Source organism: Saccopteryx leptura, chromosome 8 (genome assembly GCF_036850995.1).
Source record: "Saccopteryx leptura isolate mSacLep1 chromosome 8, mSacLep1_pri_phased_curated, whole genome shotgun sequence".
Taxonomy (NCBI): domain Eukaryota; kingdom Metazoa; phylum Chordata; class Mammalia; order Chiroptera; family Emballonuridae; genus Saccopteryx; species Saccopteryx leptura.
Window position 1 is genome coordinate 67785811 of NC_089510.1, and position 19353 is coordinate 67805163.

The 19353-nt window shown below is 40.6% G+C and overlaps 1 protein-coding gene across 5 annotated transcripts in view; it reads left to right on the forward strand.

Moving 5' to 3' along the window:
* The window catches only part of IGF2BP2 (insulin like growth factor 2 mRNA binding protein 2), a 189150-nt gene that overhangs the window by 126296 nt on the left and 43501 nt on the right, over positions 1-19353 (forward strand). For all 5 annotated transcript variants that reach the window (XM_066348023.1, XM_066348024.1, XM_066348025.1 and 2 more), the window contains 2 exons: positions 4628-4676; positions 5740-5791. In XM_066348023.1, coding sequence (XP_066204120.1) covers positions 4628-4676; positions 5740-5791 — 101 coding nt within the window. The remainder of the gene's footprint in view (positions 1-4627; positions 4677-5739; positions 5792-19353) is intronic.

A 19353-nucleotide genomic window follows, 5' to 3' on the forward strand; every position in this document is an offset into this window, starting at 1 on the left:
CTGGGCTTGCCCGGTCAAGGCACATAGGGGAGTTGATGCTTCCTGCTCCTCCCCCCCTCCTCTCTCTCTCTCTTTCTCTCTCTCTCTCTCTCTCTCTTTCTCTCTCTCTGTCTCTTTTAAAATGAATAAATAAATAAAAATAATTTTTAAAAAAAGAAAAGGAATTTGGGTGTGGTGACAAGGAGTCATTCAAAAGATGCAGGAGTAACCAGTTATAGTATATCCGTGTCTTAGAAAGTCATTGGCACCAAGTGAGGGATAGATGGGGGAGAAGAGGGAAGTGCAGAACGGAAGACAGACAGTAGGAGGCCGCTGGAAGAGTTCTGTGGCAGTAAGGATGACAAATGTCATTTACATCTGATTAGCTTGATTTCTCTTTTAAAATAAAAACTGTGAGATTATTCTATTTTTTAAAGGAACAAATAATTATTTTCTTAATACCCTATCAGTTTCCTAAGTTATTTTGTAAGCTTGGCTTTTTTTTTTAAGTGGACACACTTTTATGAATTTCAGAAGGAGAAAAATGGGTCCACATTTGTTGTTCGAGACAGCGGAACACTTTTTTTTTCCTAAAGGAAATAGGGAAGCCTGACTAGTGGTGATGCAGTAGATAAAGTGTTGACCTGGGACACTGAGGTCTCAGGTTCAAAACCCCAAGGTCACTGGCTTGAGCAAGGGGTTACTGGCTCAAGGGGTCCAGCCAAGCTATGGGTGAGAAGCAATCAGTGAACTACTGAAGTGCCACAACTACGAGTTGATGCTTCTCCTCTCTCAACTTTCCTCTCTCTCTCTCTCTCTCTCTGAAAGAAAGGAAGGGAGGGAGGGAGGGGAGGGCAGGGAAGGGGAGGACAAGACAGGACAGGACAGGACATAGGGAAAAGAACTCCCTGTTTCCTCTCCTCTTGACTACCTGGCAAAGGAGAGAGAAATAGACAGTTTGCCTTCCTGGGCGGGTCAGTGGGGTCTGCTTCATAAACAGACAACAGCCAGCAATAGCAGGGCTTTTCACACTCCTTGGGGTTCCATGTTCTCCGTTACTACTGTATGTGATTGACCCCGTACTGCATGGGACACTGTGAACAAGGAGCCTGTCCTAGAGGAAATCAGGGTGGTGGGTAATATCAGCAAACAAATAATTATAGCAGAAAGTGAGCTGCTTTATAAAAGGTAATGAGTGCAGCAGAAACACTTCTGCCTAGAGACATTCTGAATGTCTGCACGTGTGACCTGGGCTTTAAAGGGCACACGTGAGGGGAGAAAGGGAAGGCACTCTGCACACCCTGACGAGAAGACGTGCTGTCTGGACGGTGCCAGGGGAAGTGGCAGCTAGATCTCAGATCTGGCTCACGCCTGGTCCTGAGAGGTGATCTCGAGCGTATTCTCCCAGATGACTTCATTGAGTTCCCGTTTAAGAGGGAATACTGTACTGATCTCCATTTCCCATTTTCAGTTCTAGGTTCTTTTCTTTATTTCCATCTGATCTAAGATTAGAGATTAGCATTTTAGGGATGATTTTTCCTCGAGTCCTGCTTAACGAGCATTCTATTTACTGAACTGATTGCCCGATGTGCAGTCTCTACATGGGATATTACAGGGAAACATCATGGTTTTAGACCTGTTTAGTTAGGATGTGGGATAATCTGGACTGGGCAGCGTTTACTACATATGTACTATGAACACAGGGTTTGTCAAATAAATTAATATTCTGTCAAATAAGATTTTAAGAAGAATAACCTAATTGTGAAAAAGTGAAGTGTTTGGGTTTTGTTCTTTCTTTTATTTTTTTACTTAAGCAGGTTCCAATAAAATAAATCTTGCATATTCATTAAAGCAGTCCTAGTAGTTTTAAATTGTTAACTTTTTAAGTGAGTAATTTAAGAGTTGAATACATTCTTATTTTTTGGAGAGACTTCACTTGAGGTGGTAAACACACAAAACAGTGTACAGATGATGTGTTATAGAATTAAGCTCCTGAAACCTGTATAATTTCATTAACCAGTGTCACCCCAATAAACTCAATTAAAAATAAATTTCAAGCCTGACCAGGTGGTGGCATAGTGGATAGAGTGTGACCTGGGATGCTGAGGACCCACGTCTGAAATCCCGAGGTTGTTGGCTTGTGCGCCAGCTCATCCTGCTTGAGCGCCAGCTCATCCTGCTTGAGCGCAGGCTCACCAGCTTGAGTGCAAGGTCACTGGTTTGAGCCCAAGGTCGCTGGCTTAAGACCAAGGTCACTGGCTTGAACAAGGGGTAACTGGCTCAGCTGGACACCCCCCCCCCTCAAGGCACATATGATGAGAAAACAATCAGTGAACAAATAAAGTGCCGCAACTATGAGTTGATGCTTCTCATCTGTCTCCATTCCTGTCTGTCCCTGCCTCTCTCTCTCTCTTGCTCTCACTAAAATAAATAAATTTCAAAAAAGCAGATAAGACAGACGTAGCTCAAATAAAAAGTACACGCGTCCCCCTTTACCAACTAAATCTGCTTGTAGCTACTTTGTTCTGTGCTCTTACATATACCCACATTTGATAATGTAGTTTTTAAAATTGAAATAATGTTGTTTTGTGCACTTAGAAAACAGGATCACCTTAATCTATAGCTCTTTTCTTGTAACAGTACTTTGAAGAATTCCCTATGACAGTGTACATATGACTATATTATTCTTTTTAACAGCTGCATAATGTTCCATATTATAGCTGTACTCTGAATTATTTATTCGTCTCCTGTTGGTGGCAATTTAGAGTTTTTGCAGTCTTTGTTTATTATAAACATAATAGCTGCCTTTGTTCAAATCTCTTTGTGTTTATGCATGAGTTTCTTCCAATAGGATTTCTACTAGTAAATTCTTGGTTAGCAGTTGCATTGTTTATTCTTGGACATAAAATATTTTTTTTCATTTAAAATTTAAAAAAATTTTCTTCATAAATATTAAATTTTCTTGCAAATTCTGGTGCCTGTTCTATAAATTGTTAGGCTTATGAGATCTTCTGTAGAGCTTTCCATGTAGCCACTGAGTGGGGTGGTATCAGCCGATTTATTATGAACCCTTGCCAAAAGCAGTGTCAGAATAGAGCCTTCATAGTATAGCAGTAGAAATGAATTCTTGGTTCTATTTCCTCCTTCCTATCCTGGTAAGAGATTAGAGATTCTGCAGACTGGCTTGTATAGTCATTTCAGCGGCCACAGTAAAGCTTGAGTGCATTCTCGCTTTTAAGAAATAAGACAAGACAGAAGCAGTGTATGGGATCTATGCAACTGGCTCCCCCCTTTTCACTAAAGATCTGAGAAAACTGGAGCCCCTCATTTATGTCATTGTTTCGCCATCCTTGGTTTGTGTACCTCTCTCTCCCTCCCTCCCTCTCCCTGTCTCTCTCTCTCTTTCTCTCCTCTTTTCTCTCTGCAGGAATAGTAACAGTCTTCCTGATGCCATTGCCCAAGTTACAGCATGGAGAAACATGTGGCCTTTGTAGCCACTATTTGGTACCCCTGACATCAGAAGGAAAGAAAAAATGGTCCTCCCACCCTTCTCTTGCCACCCCCCAATGGATATTTGCAGATTTCACCACCAAGCCCTCCATTAAAATGACTTCTCTCCTATTTAAATGTTGATTTGTGCTTTCTTTCCAGGATCTAACATGTTCTCAAAAAATAGAAAAAATTCGTATCCTCGTGTTTCTGTTCTTTTATTCTATCTAATTTTAATGCTTGAGTAAAAACAAGAAATCATCTAAATCACTTAATTATCAGACCAGAAGGATATCCTGAAAAAAATTTTTTAATCCTCTGAATAGAAAGGCAGGAAAAGGCCCAAATGTCTGTCGGTAGGGATGGGTTAAGTACACTTCAATACATTCAGGTTATAAAATAAAATGAGGCTGCTGCCTTCCAACATAGAAAGATCTCCAGATATTACTGTTAGGTGTGGGAAAAGATGTAGCAAGTGTGTGGAGTATGCAAATATTTCTGTAAGAAAAGGGAAAAGTAATTAGGTTTGTAGTTGCTGTTACTTGCATGAAGAAACTGAAAGATACACAAGCAACAAGTAAACCTATTTCTGTGAAAGATGAGGCGGAGGTGAGTGGGAGTAAGGCTTTCGTATACCTTTTCATAGTATTCTAATTTTTGAATTATGACTGTATTATCAATTCAAAAATAAAAGTTTTAGAAAGAAGTTTTGCACTGTTAGATAAGGGATAAACTAAACCTCTTGTTTAAGCCCATTATGTTTGTGATTTCACCCATCATGTTTGAGCTTTGGTGCCTTTTGGGGTAGGGGCAGTTGCAGTACCTTGTGTTTTGAGGACGAAGGCAATAATTCTATAATTATAACTTATATGGCAATTTAAATTCTAACTACTTTGGTAGGAAATTGGAAAGGCAAATCTGCATTTAAACTAACTTGTTCTGACTTCTTGGATTTGTTCTTAACACACACACACACACACACACACACACACACACACACACACACACACCCCGCCAAAGTAATTGAGAACCTTAAAACATGATAGTCATGCCTCGGTGAACCCAGTAGGAAAGTGAACTCAGATTATGGTCTTAGCCTGTTTTTATTTAATTTTGTGTCCTGGAGAAAGTGTTATGGTCTATGCTTTTATTTTTACAGGAGCAGAAAAATTCAGATTCGCAACATCCCTCCTCACCTGCAGTGGGAGGTAAGCCGGTGTCACTTGTTTCTACTGTCTTCCTGCTTTCTTTCCTTTTTAATGGGTTCGCAGACATTTCTCCCTCTTTTCTTTCCCCTTCACATTTAGGAATTAGAGATCCTCAGACTCCACCCTCCTTTTTTCAGTACCCTAATGTGCACCATCTGTCTTGAGGTCGGGGTACTGTCTGTGCCTCTCATCGTGCAGAATGTGCGTGTTAATCTCGGAGGTGCTGTCTTCTCGAGCACTTACAAACTGAAACAAATGTGTACCTGATGCATGTTTGTCCTTTTTGTGTGTGTGTGTGATTTTTATCTCATAATTTTATAAAAGATTTTTACCTTTCCAACTTATGATTTTGAAAAAAAAATCTGTGGGAAACCAATAAAAATAGATTCTTTGTTAGTTAGTTTTGAATTAATTGCTATGAATAACAGTTAAGATATATTTTCCAAGTTGTAAAACTTCTTATAATATTGTTATCATACAATAAAATAAGATAGAATATGAAGAGTGGCCTTATAGCATTATTTGAAAACAAACTGCCTGATGTTTTATTCCCCAACCCAAATGAAATCAAAATAGCCGTAAAGGAAAGAGAATGTTCTGTCTAATATTTTCATTACTTAGAAAAAAAACACATTTTGTTATGGAAAATGTCAAATGTGCACATCCCATTGCTTTGTAAAATAATGAGATTCCTAGAGGAAAACCAAAGGAAGAATGGTTAAAGCTTCCAAGTGAAAGTGAGCCTTGTGCTTCATTCTGCTTCTCATTTCAAGAGCAGTAAACAGGTTCTAAAGGTCGTCACAAGTGTGATGGACAGTTACTGAGACTCTGAAATTCTGCTGCATCATTTCAGTGAACAGATTGCTTGGGAACCAATAAACAAATGAAAGTCCCACATATTTATTCAGTTCTAACTGTTTATGGAAGACCTATTTAATAAAGATAGCGATTTAATTCTATTATTCCTGTAACTGTCCTTGTTCTGTTTTATGCATTTGCCCGGGGAGATCGCTGTACTATTCTCAGTGTTTTCCCATTTTGACACTGAAGCTCTCTTTTTCAGGTGTTGGATGGACTTTTGGCTCAGTGTGGGACAGTGGAGAATGTCGAACAAGGTAATAAGTAAGGAAATTAGCCTACTACTGAATTTTGAGAAAAGTAACCTATTGCTATTTTTTATTGGCTGGGTCAACTCCTGGGAGAAATATGGAGTTCAAACTCCTTTGAAACAAGCCTCTTAGAATATATCTATGTATATCTATGTGTGAGATATATATGTGTTTCTGTGTGTGTGTGTGTGTGTGTGCGCGCACACACATGTATGTGTATTTATAGCTATATAATTTGTTTTTTCAAGGAACATGATTTTCAGGCTTTTTGTGTGTGTGACAGAGACAGAGAGAGGGACAGATAGGGACAGACAAGAAAGGAGAGATGAGAAGCATCAGTTCTTCGTTGTGGCACCTCAGTTGTTCATCAATTGCTTTCTTATATGTGCCTTGATGGGGCGAGGGGGGCTCCAACAGAGTGAGTGATCTTTTGCTCAAGCCTTGGGCTCAAACAATGACTGTGGGCTTCAAGCCACAGACCTTAGGGCTCAAGCCAGCGACCATGGGGTCATGTCTATGATCCCACGCTCAAGCCAGCAACCCCGCTCTCAAACCGGATGAGCCTGCGCTCAAGCCAGTGACCTCAGGATTTTGAACCTGGGTCCTCCATGTCCCAGTCTGATGCTCTATCCACTGCATTTTTTTAAGTACTGAACAAACACTGTTGGGCTGGGATAAGTATAATTCACTTGGAAGTGAGTGGATTTACACTATTACAACTTTCTTCTTCCTGGCTAAGAAAAAGAGATCTCTAATGTCTAAGCCTGAGTATTTCTCAAGGAGTATGACTTCTACATCAGACTCCCCTGGGTACTTACAAAGATGCATATTGCTCAGCTCACCATAGACCTATAAAGTAGTGCAAGAGTTCATGAATCTATTTTAAACAACTACTCCCAAGTGGTTGTTGTGTATACTCAAGTTTGAGAGCCACTGTCTTAGGAACAGTATTGTAAATGCCTAGGAAATACATACTTTTCTACTGCCCTAATTTTTACTCTCTAAAACAGTGGTAGTAAACCTGGTCCCTACCGTCCACTAGTAGGTGTTCCAGCTTTCATGGTGGGCGGTAGCGGAGCAACCAAAGTATAATATAAGTAAAGATAGATTTAACTATAGTAAGTTGTTTTATAAAGATTTATTCTGCCAAACTTAGCAAAAATCTGACATAAAGTACTTGGTAAGTAATTATTATTATCTGCTTTAACTTGCTGTAACTCTGCTTTATAAATTTTATAATCACCTACTTTATAAATCACCATTACTGTGGAACTGGTGGGCGGTTAGAAAATTTTACTACTAACAGAGATACAAAAGTGGGTGGTAGGTATAAAAAGGTTGACTACCCCTGCTCTAAAACATGAAATACTGTGGTTTTAAAAAGAAAATAAATGGGTAGCTGACACTGATGTGTTACATAGCTCTTTTAAGAGTCTACCCAGAAAGGTAGATTCCAAGCTCCTGATATCACAGGCAGTAACATGTATAAAGATTATTTTTGTGTTGACCTAAAAAGTAAAATATGAATTCAGTCACTCACTGTAAGCCCTTAGAAAAGTCGCTTTTAACTTCACTGATTCAGTTTCCCTGTGTGTAAAAGGGCAAGGATAATTTCTGCCCTTCCTGTATCACTGAATAACTGGCACCCACAGTGAACCTGAGGAAGGTATTTGTAGACCATGGAGCTGTGCTCAAGGGATAAGGTTCACGTAGGAAAAATCATGGAGAACCTGTTTTCTCATATGCAATTTGTTCTATCTGCCAGTGTAATTAATCATTTTAATACAGTAATTCAGATGTTCTTCACCTAATGAATATTAAAAATATCATATTCCGTGTCATGCTGCTGATTGCCCATGCCCAAAGTTGAAGGTAGAGGGCTCCGAAAGAAGATGTGGTTTCTAAGGATTCTGTTTCTCAGTTCTTGTTATTTTCCTCAACATGGAAAAGAAAACATTCTAATAAGGATTGGTTGTAGGAGGCAAGGTGGCCCTTATAGACATGAACTTATAAAAGTTATTAGCTAAGACCATCCTATGAATTCAAAAGAGTACCATGCAAGAAAGAAATACTTCAGGTCCCTGAGGCAGTTTACGGCTCCTAGGGCAGGCATGCCCGGGAGAGTGCCCACTTCCCACCTGCTTCAGGACGACAGAGTAGAAGTGTTGAGCGGTTATTTTGTCCTGTTTCATTGGTGATTCCTGATTCAGCAGAAAAACATTTTCAGTAGTTTTAAGAAACTTTATAGAGCTTTCATGTCCAATGAAAAAAATTCGAATGGAGCTCAGTTCTTCTTTCAAGAATCTAAGAACTGTCTGGTCTCCTAAAGACAAGCGTCTTTGAGGAATAGAGACTATGACTAAGGTGTGAGAGAATCTGAGAATCTGAGAGGCCTAGTGGAGAATGTTAGTCAGGAGGTTTAAACACAGCCCTTTCTCCCTTTTTGGGAGTCTGCAGCCTCATCTGTAACACTAGAAAGTAGTAAATAGGAAACCTTTGTAGCATTCTATGTGTCAACACTGAGAGAGGATGGATATGGGCTACACACGCCGTTTTGCACTGTGAAGTCTTCCCTGGGTACGTGTCACGTAGAGAGCAATTGGAACACTTCCTGGGCAAAGGCCTGGGCTGGACTCAAGTTTATGGCATGTAAATCCTGAGAGTGGTTTCTTCTTAAGAATTACCCACTTGCTCCCCACAAAGGCTGCGACCACTTTGAAGTTATTGGATAAGCAATATTTTTAACAGTAGTCTTGAACCTTTTTTGAGACTTTTATGGAGATTATAAACCAGAAAATTTTATATATCCACAAATTTGAATCTTTGGGTAGAGTCGGGAGGGTCAGGTTATAGAATTCCTAAAGCTCTAGTATAGAACAAGATTAAGAATCCCTACACTAGGGCCTGACCTGTGGTGCAGTGGATCAAGTATCAACCTGGAATGCTGAGGTCGCCAGTTCAAAACCCTGGGCTTGCCTGGTCAAGGCACACATGAGAGTTGATGCCTTCTGCTCCTCCGCTCCCCCATCTCTCTGTCTCTCTTCTCTAAAATGAATAAATAAATAAAAAAGAATCCCTACGCTATATTCCAAGATGACAACAGAGTAGGTGGGTGGATGTTCCACTCGTCTCCTCCCAGGACCAAACTGAAGTTGTAACTAAATTTAAGAACAACAATCCTAAAAACCAACTTAGGACTAAATGAAGAGAACTCTTTAAGCAAGGATTCACAGAAGCCACAGGAAGACTGGTAGGAAAAGTGGAGATGTGAAAGGGCTTCTCCCACTCCCAGGAGTGAGCAGCCACTGGGACATTTCCCCCAAGACGTGTGGGTCCTAAGCTTCAGAGCACCAGAGCCTAGAAGAGGTGACCACACAGTAATTAATGGTGAAAAGAGGTGAAGTTTCTGTCTGCAAGAAAGATATGGTAGATCTCAGAGATGGAGGCACTCTCTTAAAGGGCTAACACAGAAAATCTTGTTCATAGCCACTTACCCTGGGCTCTGGTGGAGGGAGAACTGAGAGGACTAGAGCCACATGAGGAGAGTGTGAAATTGGCAGCTTTGAGGAGAGTCGTGGTGAGAGACACTGGAACCCCTCTGCGGAGTCATTCTCCAGTTCCACAGTCACCATCTTTATTGGGTGGAGCAGCATCACCTGGGAAAGCACTTGCCCCACCCTCAGGAATCTCTCTTGCCCCACTCTATGAAGATTGGGCCCTGCTGAGAAGTCAGCAACCCTGGCCAGGAAGCAGGGAACTGAAAAGACTCAGGGTGTGATAGTGACTCAGTTGTCTGGTGTTGAGACCAGAGCTTTTCCCCCCACTTTCCCAAGAATATGACTGGTGCTTCTATCTTACAGGAGACTCAGTAGATACTGTCCAGACTGTAGGCAGACCAAATCTTTGGGTTTCAGCGGCTACACCCACCAGACTCATAGTGGCCATACCCTATTGAAGTTTGTGAAAAAAGTCTGGACACACTGACCCCTGGGGCTCTAGGGTGGGAGTCGCACTCATCACCTTTCCTACTTTCTGAATTGCCCCAGTCTCTAGACTCAACTAGAGGTGTTTTCAGGGGCCAAGCCCAACAAGCAGCCAGCAGACAGAAGCAGCAGGAGGCAGAGCTCAGGGAGCCTTGGGCCTTTTGCTGACTTGCTCCCATGCTTGGGGCTGGTAAAAGCCAACTTAGGTGTGCAGCTTGGTCCTCCCATGTGCACCTGGATGCAGAGGCAGCCACAAACTCTGGATTGCTTATAGCTCCAGAAGGTTGCTGAGGGCCAGTCATGGGCAGTGCATGGGCAGTCACTGGCCTGCACCAGGATCACTCCTAAGAGGCCCAGAACCAATACATCCAGAGGCCAGCTACAGAGAACATCAGAGCAGGACCCAACTACTCTTATTAGCAGTATATCCAAAGATAAAGAGAGCTCATCAGGAGCCAAACCCAGCTAAGGCAAATTCCACTTTCTATGGTCAACACCTACACAGCAGCTCACATGCTTTGAATGTTGTATAGCTTCACAGCCAACTGAAGTCCCAGATATCCTGCCCGACTGGGCTAAGGTCCACAAGGGAAAGGGAGAGAGGCTCAGAGCACAGACATTCAAAGTGTGAATTCCTTGGAGCCTATTGTTGGGACTGGTTGAAGGGCTTAGCCATCTTCTAGGGGGTCACAAACAGCGCCAGTGGAAGACTCTCTCAGTCTTCCTCCCTATGATGAGGGACTCCCCAGCTGAAAGAACTTTTGCAGAGGAGACTGTTGACCCCACCCAACCTGAACCTGCTGCTCACCTTGCTGGGGAGAAATAGAATTGGAGGATCCAGTAGTGGCTGAGGAATTAGGCTCTGGAGATGGGGCCACTTTCCCTGTACTGAACTCCTGACCAAGAGACCTCCAAAGTAGGGGGTCCCACTAACATCTTGACCTCAGATGCCCTAACCAACCAAGCTTGCAACCTGTGGACGGGTTGGTGGGGTGGGGCCAGTCTGAGCCCACACCACAGTCTTTCTATAGAAGACTCTGTGGGAAGACCAGGCAGCTGCAAGAGGAGATAGAGCAACTGAAAAGTGGGGGATAATCTTTAAAAAACTTGGGCCTATCACAGAGCTGCTGTCAGCTCTAAGCAGGAGGAAAGCAGTCCTTATACACAGGTTGTCCCCTCCCACACACACCCAAGCACAGAAAATGCAGGCACAAATAGTGATCAACATGGTATCTCCAGATAGTAGCCCACAGTGGGTTACAAACAATGTCTGGCATCAGCCCATACCTGAACTCTGCCCAAGAGGACCAGTAGTCAGCGACAAATTGCATCAATGCTAGACTCAACTAGCTGTATAAGTGGCACACCCAAAAAAGAGTCCACCAGGCACCAGACCCTGCTGAGAATAACTACACCCCATAGGACAGACACTGCATAGTGTCTACTACACGTGATCAAGGTTGACCCTTAGGGCCACCCAGCCTGAAGAGTTAACTCTACCCATGAATGGGGCAATACTATTCAAGACTCACAACAGGAGGGTAAATATAATCCTCAAGAAACATTCCTAGCCTGACCAGGCAGTATTACAGTGGATAGAGCATCAACCTGGGACACTGAGGACCCAGGTTCAAAACCCCAAGGTTGCCAGCTTGAGGATGGGCTCATCTGGCTTGAGCACAGGCTCAGTAGCTTGAATGAGGGGCCGCAGCATCAGCATGGGATCATAGACATGACCCTATGGCCGCTGGCATGAGCCCAAAGGTCTCTGGCTTGTGCCCAAGGTCTCTGGCTTGAGCAGGGGGTCACAGGCACAGCTGGAGCCCTCTAATCAAGACACATATGAAAAAGCAATCAATGAACAATTAAAGTGCCACAACTACGAGTTGATATTTCTCATCTCTCCCTTTCTGTCTATCTCTGCCGCGTGTGCGCACGCTCTCTCTCTCTCTCACACACACACACACACACACACACACATACAAAAACAACTTTCCTAGAGCAAGGAGCTCAGGTGGCCCGGAGGTTATACTGAACCCACCTTCCTCATAAAGACATCACAACAGATTTGGGAGTAAAACAGAGTTACTGAATACACAGACAAAATGAGCAAAGAAATATGACCCAAATGAATCAACAAGAGAAATCCCCAGAAAAAGAATTAAATGAAATGGAAGTAGCCAAGTTATCAATGCAGAGTTTAAAATAATGGTTATTTGGATGCTCAAGCATCTTAAAGTAAGAATAAATAATCACAGTGAGAACTTAAACAGAGAGATAGTAAGCATTAAAAAAACCCACACATTAAAACCATAAAAAAGAACCAGTCAGAAATGGTGAATACAGTATTTCAAATAAAGGCCGCACTAGAAGGAATCAATAGCAGATTGGATGAAGCAGAGGATCAGCAATTTAGAGGAAAAAATAAACGTAAGTACAGAAGCAGAGCAGCAGAAAGAAAAGAGGCTCAAAAAAGTCTGAGGAAACTCTTAAGAGACCTCTGTGGCAACATGAAGTGAAACAACACCTGCATTATAGGTGTTTCTAAAGGAGAAGAGAATGAACAAGGGATAGAGAACTTGAAGAAATCATAGCTGGCCCTAACCAGCTGGCTCAGTGGTAAAGCATCAGCCCGGTGTGTGGAGAAGTGTGGGTGCCCTGCTTCTCCCCCCCTTCTCTCTCTCTCTCTCTCTCTCTCTCTCTCTCTGTCTCCTGTAGCCATGGCTCTGTTGCAGCGAGTTGGCCTTGGGTGCTAAGCATGGCTCCATGGCCTCCGCCTCAGGTGCTAAGAAGAGCTCGGTTGCTGAGCAATGGAGTAACAGCCCCAGATGGGCAGAGCATCGCCCCCTAGTGGGCTTGCTGGGTGGATCTTGGTTAGGGCACATGCAGGAGTCCGTCTTTGCCTCCTCTCCTCTCACTGAGCAAAAAAAAAAAAAAAAAAAAAAATCATAGCTGAAAACTTTCCTAATTCAAGGAAGGAAAGGGTCACAATAGTTCAAGAAACGTAGAGACTCTCATTTAAGATAAACTCAAAGAGGTCCACACCAAGACACATCATAATGAAAATGCCAAAGAAAAGAAACAAAGAAAGAATACTAAAAGCAGTTAATTACCTACATAGGAGCTCCCATAAAGCTGACATTGACTTCTCAACAGAAACACTTCAGGCCAGGAGGGATTGTTAAGAAATAGTCAAAATGATGCAAAACAAGAACCTACAACCAAGACTACTTTATCCAGCAAAGTTATCACTTAAAATTGAAGGAGAAATAAAAAGTTTCCCAGAAAAAAATGGCCCAAGGAGTTCATTATCACCAAACCAGTACTGTAAGGAATGTTAAAGAACCTGCTATAAAAAGAGGAAATAAAAAAAAATCGAGAGAAAGATTATAGTTTTAAAGAATAAAGTGGCAACAAACAAGTACATATTAATAACAACCTTAAATGTAAATGGATTAAGTGCTCCAATCTAAAGACATAGGGTAGCTGCATGGATAAGAAAACAGGACCCATACATATGCTGTCTACAAGAGACCCACCTCAGAACAAAAGATACACATAGAGTAAAAGTGAATGGATGAAAAAAAGTATTTCATGAAAATGGAAATGGAAAAACTGGAGTAGCTATACTTATATCTGACAAAATAGCCTTTAAAACAAAGGCTATAGTAGGGATAAAGATGGTCACTACATAATTATAAGGGGAGCAATCCAACAGGAGGATATAACCATTGTAAATATCTATGCACCTACTATAGGAGCACCTAAATATATATAGATCAGATTTTGATGGACATAAAGGGGAAGATCAACAGCAATACTATAATACTAGGGGATTTTAATACCCCACTAACATCAATGGATAGATCTTCCAGACAGAAAATTAACAAAGAAACAGTGGCCTTAAATGACATACTAGATTAGCTGGATTTAATTGATATCTTCGGAACCTTTCACCCCAGAGCAGCAGAATATACATTTTTTTCAAGGCTCGTGGTACATTCTCTAGGGTAGACCACATGTTAGGACACAAAGCAAATCTCAATAAATTTAAGAAGATTGAAATCATTTCAAGCATTTTTTCTGATCACAATGGCTTGAAACTAGAAATCAGCTACAATAGAAACACTGAAAAATATTCAAACACTTGGAGGCTAAATAGCATGCTATTAAATAATATTAAATAATGAATGGGTTAACAGTGAGATCAAGGAAGAAATAAATTTCCTTGAAACAAATGAAAATGCACATACAACAACTCAAAATCTATGGGACACAGCAAAAGCAGCACTGAGAGGGAAGTTCATAGCATTATAGGTGTAAGGTATTTTTCCCTGCCAAGGAAGAAGGAAGGATGTAACCAACCATGAAGTGTGGAATAATAAAAGGCTTTATTGAGTACAGCGCATCCTGCCTGACGAGGTTCTGTGGTCCCAGGGGACAGAAGCCAGGGAAGTCGCATAGGGTGACCCGTGTGGGGAATATTTAAAGGGTCTCATCTAGGGTGGTGGAGTTGATATGACGTGATGAAATCTCACTGGCTGACGGACAGTCGCTCTTTTTCCAAGGACTCTTAGGAAGTTTCTTTTGGCGCGCATGGGTGTGGGCGGCTCTAGCCAAAGTTTCTGGGTCTGGGTTCCTCACGTGACCTTCCCCCATTGCTGACCACCTTACAATAGGCATACCTTAAGAAGCAAGAAAAAGTTCAAATAAACAACCCTGCATCTTAATGAACTAGAAAAAGAACAACAAATAAATCTCAGAGGAAGTAGAAGGAGGGAAATAAAGATAAAAGCAGGAATAAATGACATAGAATCTAAAAAAAAAATACAAAAGATCAATGAAACCAAGAGCTGGTTCTTTGAAAAGGAAAACAAGATTGACAAACTTTTAACCAGACTCATCAAGACAAAAGAGAGAGGACTCAAATAAAATTAGAAATGAAAGTGGAGAAGTAACAACTGACATCACAGAAATACAAAGGATTGTAAGAAAATACTGTGAAGATCTATATGCCAAAAAATTGGACAACCTAGATGAAATGGATAAATTCCTAGAAATATACAGTCTTCCAAAACTCAATCTGGAAGAATCAGAAAACCTAAACAGACCAATGACAACAAATGAATTGAAACGGTTATCAAAAACTCCCAGGAAACAGAAGTCTTGGACCAGATGGCTTCACAGGCAAATTTTACTGAACATTTAAAGAAGAATTAACACCTATTCTTCTCAAGCTATTTCAAAAAATTCAAGAGGAGGGAAGACTTCCAAGCTCCTTTTATGAGGCAAACATTATCCTCATTTCAAAACCAGGTAAAGACACTACTAAGAAAGAAAACTGTAGACCAATATCCCTGATGAACATAGATGCTAAAATTCTCAACAAAATATTATTAGCAAACCAGATCCAGCAATACATCAGAAAGATTATATAAATCATGATCTAGTGGGAATTATTCCAGGGAGGCAAGGCTGGTACAATATTTGGAAATCAATAAACGTGATTCATCACATAAAAGGAAGATAAAAATTACATGATTATATCAATAGATTCAGAAAAAGCATTTGATAAAATCCAGCATCCATTTATGATCAAAACTCAGCAAAGTGGGATTACGGGAAACATATCTCAACCTAATAAAGGCCATATGTGACAAACCGACAGCCAACATCATACTCAGTGGGCAAAAATTAAAAGCAATCTCCTTAAGATCAGGAACAAGGCAGAGTACAGTGGTCCCTCATCTATTGCAGGGATTAGGTTCCAGAACCCCCTGCAATAGGTGAAAATCCACGAAGTAGTGACCTTATATTTATTTTATTATTTACATATATTTTAAGGCTTTATAAACCCTCCTCACACTCTTATAAACCTTTCCCACAGTTACTAACCTTTCCCACACTCCTATAAACACTTCCTATGCTCTTAAACACTTTCTACACTCTTAAACCTACAGAATTTTAACAACATACAAAATTCTATGCTACATATTTTATCTAGATTTAATATTCTTTTAATGTTTTAATTAGTATTTTTTATATTTTTTAATATTGTTTTCAATTTTTAGGCTAGAAAATGTTTATTCTACTGCAAAAATAATTAAAATAATAAATATATAAATATACCTATATACTGCAAAATCCCACGATATAGCCAAAAATCCATGATACAAAATTAGATATATACAATTTAAAAATCTGTGATACAGTGAGACCACAAAAAGTGAACCAGGATATGGCAAGGGACAACTGTATCTCTTTTCATCACTCTTATTCAACATAGTTCTGGAAGTCCTAGCCACAGCAATCAGACAAGAAAAAGAAATAAAAGGCACCCAAATTGGAAAAGACAAAGCAAAGCTGTCATTATTTGCTGATGACATGATTCTGTACACAGAAAACCCTAAAGTCTCTGCTAAAAAACTGCTAGAACTGATAGATGAATTTGGCAAAATAGCAGAATATAAAATTAATACTCAGAAATCAGTTCCATTTTTATACACCAATAATGAACTGTCAGAAAAAAATAAGGAAAGAATCCCATTTACTATTACAACAAGAAAAAATAATAAAGTACCTAGGAATAAATTTAACCAAGGAGGTAAAAAACTTATACTGGAAAGTTATAAGACGTTGAAAAAAAAAATTGAGGAAGATACAAACAAGGGGAAGCATATACTGTGTTCATAGATAGAAAGAATTAACATTGTTAAAATGCCCTTACTATATAGATAAATGTTAAGTGGTTACCAGGGAGTAGGGGGAAGGGAGAGAGTGAAGAGGAACAAAGATATATCCCACATAGGCGGTTTATAAAACTGAGACTCACAGACAGGTAAAAGTTACGTGGTTACCTGAGGGAGGGGGTGAGAGGGGAAGTAAAGAGGGACAAATAAATATAAGGTCACAGAAATTATCTGACTTTGGGTGATGGGCACACAACACAAATCAACAGTTCAAATGGTATAGAGATGTTCACTTGAAACCTATCTACTCATTCATCAATGTCACCCCATTAAATTTAATTTCAAAATAAAAAGGGAAAATTTTTTAATTAAAAAAAATTCACACACACAGACACACACACACATACACACATTAACCAAACCAATCTACAGATTCAATGCAATTCCTGTTAAATCACCAAGGGCATACTTCAAAGATCTAAAAAAAGCATTCCAAAAATTTATATGGAACCAAAAAAGAACCCTAATAGCCTTAACAATCTTGAAACTGAAGTTATACTGCAAGGCCATTGTAATCAAAACAACTTGGTACTGGCATGAGAACAGTCATACGGATTGATGGAACAGAACAGAGAACCCAGAAATAAACCCATGCTTTATGGTCAATTAATACTTGACAAAGGATGCAAGAGTACACAATGGAGTAAAGGTCTCTTTAATAAATGGTGTTGGGAAAATTGGACAAGTACATGCAAAAAAAATGAAACTAGACTACCAACTTACACCATTCACAAAAATAAACTTAAAATGGATAAAAGACTTAAATGTGAATTGTGAAACCATAAGAATCCTAGAGCAAAAAAAAAAAATCCTAGAGCAGTGGTCGGCAAACCACGAGCCACATGCAGTTCTTTGGCCCCTTGAATGCGACTCTTCCACAAAATACCACGTGCGGGCATTACCTCGATAAGGAATGTACCTACCTATATATTTTAAGTTTAAAAGATTTGGCTCTCAAAAGAAATTTCAATCATTGTACTATTGGTCTTTGGCTTTGTTGACTAATGAGTTTGCTGACCACTGTCCTCGAGGAAAACATAGGCCAGGGGTCCCCAAACTACGGCCCACGCATGCGGCCCCCTGAGGCCATTTATCAGGCCCCCGCTGCACTTCTGGAAGGGGCACCACCATCTCATTAGCCAAAAGCAGGCCCATAGTTCCCATTGAAATACTAGTCAGTTTGTTGATTTAAATTTACTTGTTCTTTATTTTAAATATTGTATTTATTTCCGTTTTGTTTTTTTACTTTAAAATAAGATATTTGCAGTGTACATAGGGATTTGTTCATAGTTCTTTTTTATAGTCTGGCCCTTCAACGGTCTAAGGAACAGTGAACTGGCCCCCTGTGTAAAAAGTTTGGGGATCCCTGACATAGGCAGGAGACTCTTCAGGTATCTCTCGTAGCAATATTTTTGCTGATGTATCTCAGTGGGCAAGTGAAATAAAGGACAAAATTAACAAATGGGACTATATCAAACTAAAAAGCTTTTGCACAGCAAAAGACACCATTAACAAAATGAAAAACAACCCGCTCAATGGGAGAACATATTCACCAATATGTCTGACAAGGGGTTAATAACCAGAATTTATAAAGAACTTCTAAAACTCAACACCAGGAAGGTAAACAATCCAATTAAAAAATAGGCAAAGACCTGACCAGGTGGTGGCGCAGTGGATAGAGCGTCGGACTGGGATGCGGAAGGACCCAGGTTCGAGACCCCGAGGTCGCCAGCTTGAGCGCGGGCTCATCTGGCTTGAGCAAAGAGCTCACCAGCTTGGACCCAAGGTCGCTGGCTCCAGCAGGGGGTTACTCGGTCTGCTGAAGGCCCGCGGTCAAGGCACATGTGAGAAAGCAATCAATGAACAACTAAGAAGTCACAACGCGCAACGAGAAACTGATAATTGATGCTTCTCATCTCTCTCCGTTCCTGTCTGTCTGTCCCTGTCTATCTCTGCCTCTGTTAAAAAAAAAATAATAATAATAATAAAATAAAATGTACTTTAAAAAATAGGCAAAGGACTTGAATAGACAGTTCTCCAAAGAGGACATACAGATGGCTAATTGGCATATGAAAAAATGTTCAAAGTCACTAGTCATCAGAGAAATGCAAATTAAAACCACAATGAGATACCACCTCACACCTATCAGAGTGGAGCTCATTAACAAAACAACACACAACAAGTGCTGGCGAAGGTGTGGAGAAAAGGGAACCCTCCTGCACTGCTGAATGCAGACTCATGCAGCCACTGTGGAAAACAATATGGCATTTCCTCAAAAAAAAAAAAAAAAAAATTAAAAATGGAAAACTGCCTTATGACCCAGCTATTCTACTTCTCGGAATTTATCCTAAGAATCCCAAAACACTAATTCAAAAGAAGACATGCACCCGTATGTTTATTGCAGCATTGTTTACAATAGCCAATATCTGGAAACAGCCCAAATGTCTATCAGTGGACAAGTGGATAAAAAAGCTGTAGTACATTTATGCATTTGAATACTACTCAGCTGTAAAAAAGAAGGAACTCCTACTTTTTTGCAACAACATGGATGGACCGGGAGATTTTTGTTTTTGTTTTTGAGACAGAGTCAGAGAGAGGGATAGATAGGGACAGACAGACAGGAATGGAAAGAGATGAGAAGCATCAGTCATCAATTTTTCGTTGCACATTGCGACACCTTAGTTGTTCATTGATTGCTTTCTCATATGTGCCTTGACCACGGGCCTTCAGCAGACCGAGGGACCCCTTGCTTGAGCCAGCGACCTTGGGTCCAAGCTGGTGAGCTTTGCTCAAACCAGAGGAGCCCGCGCTCAAGCTGGCAACCTCGGGGTCTTGA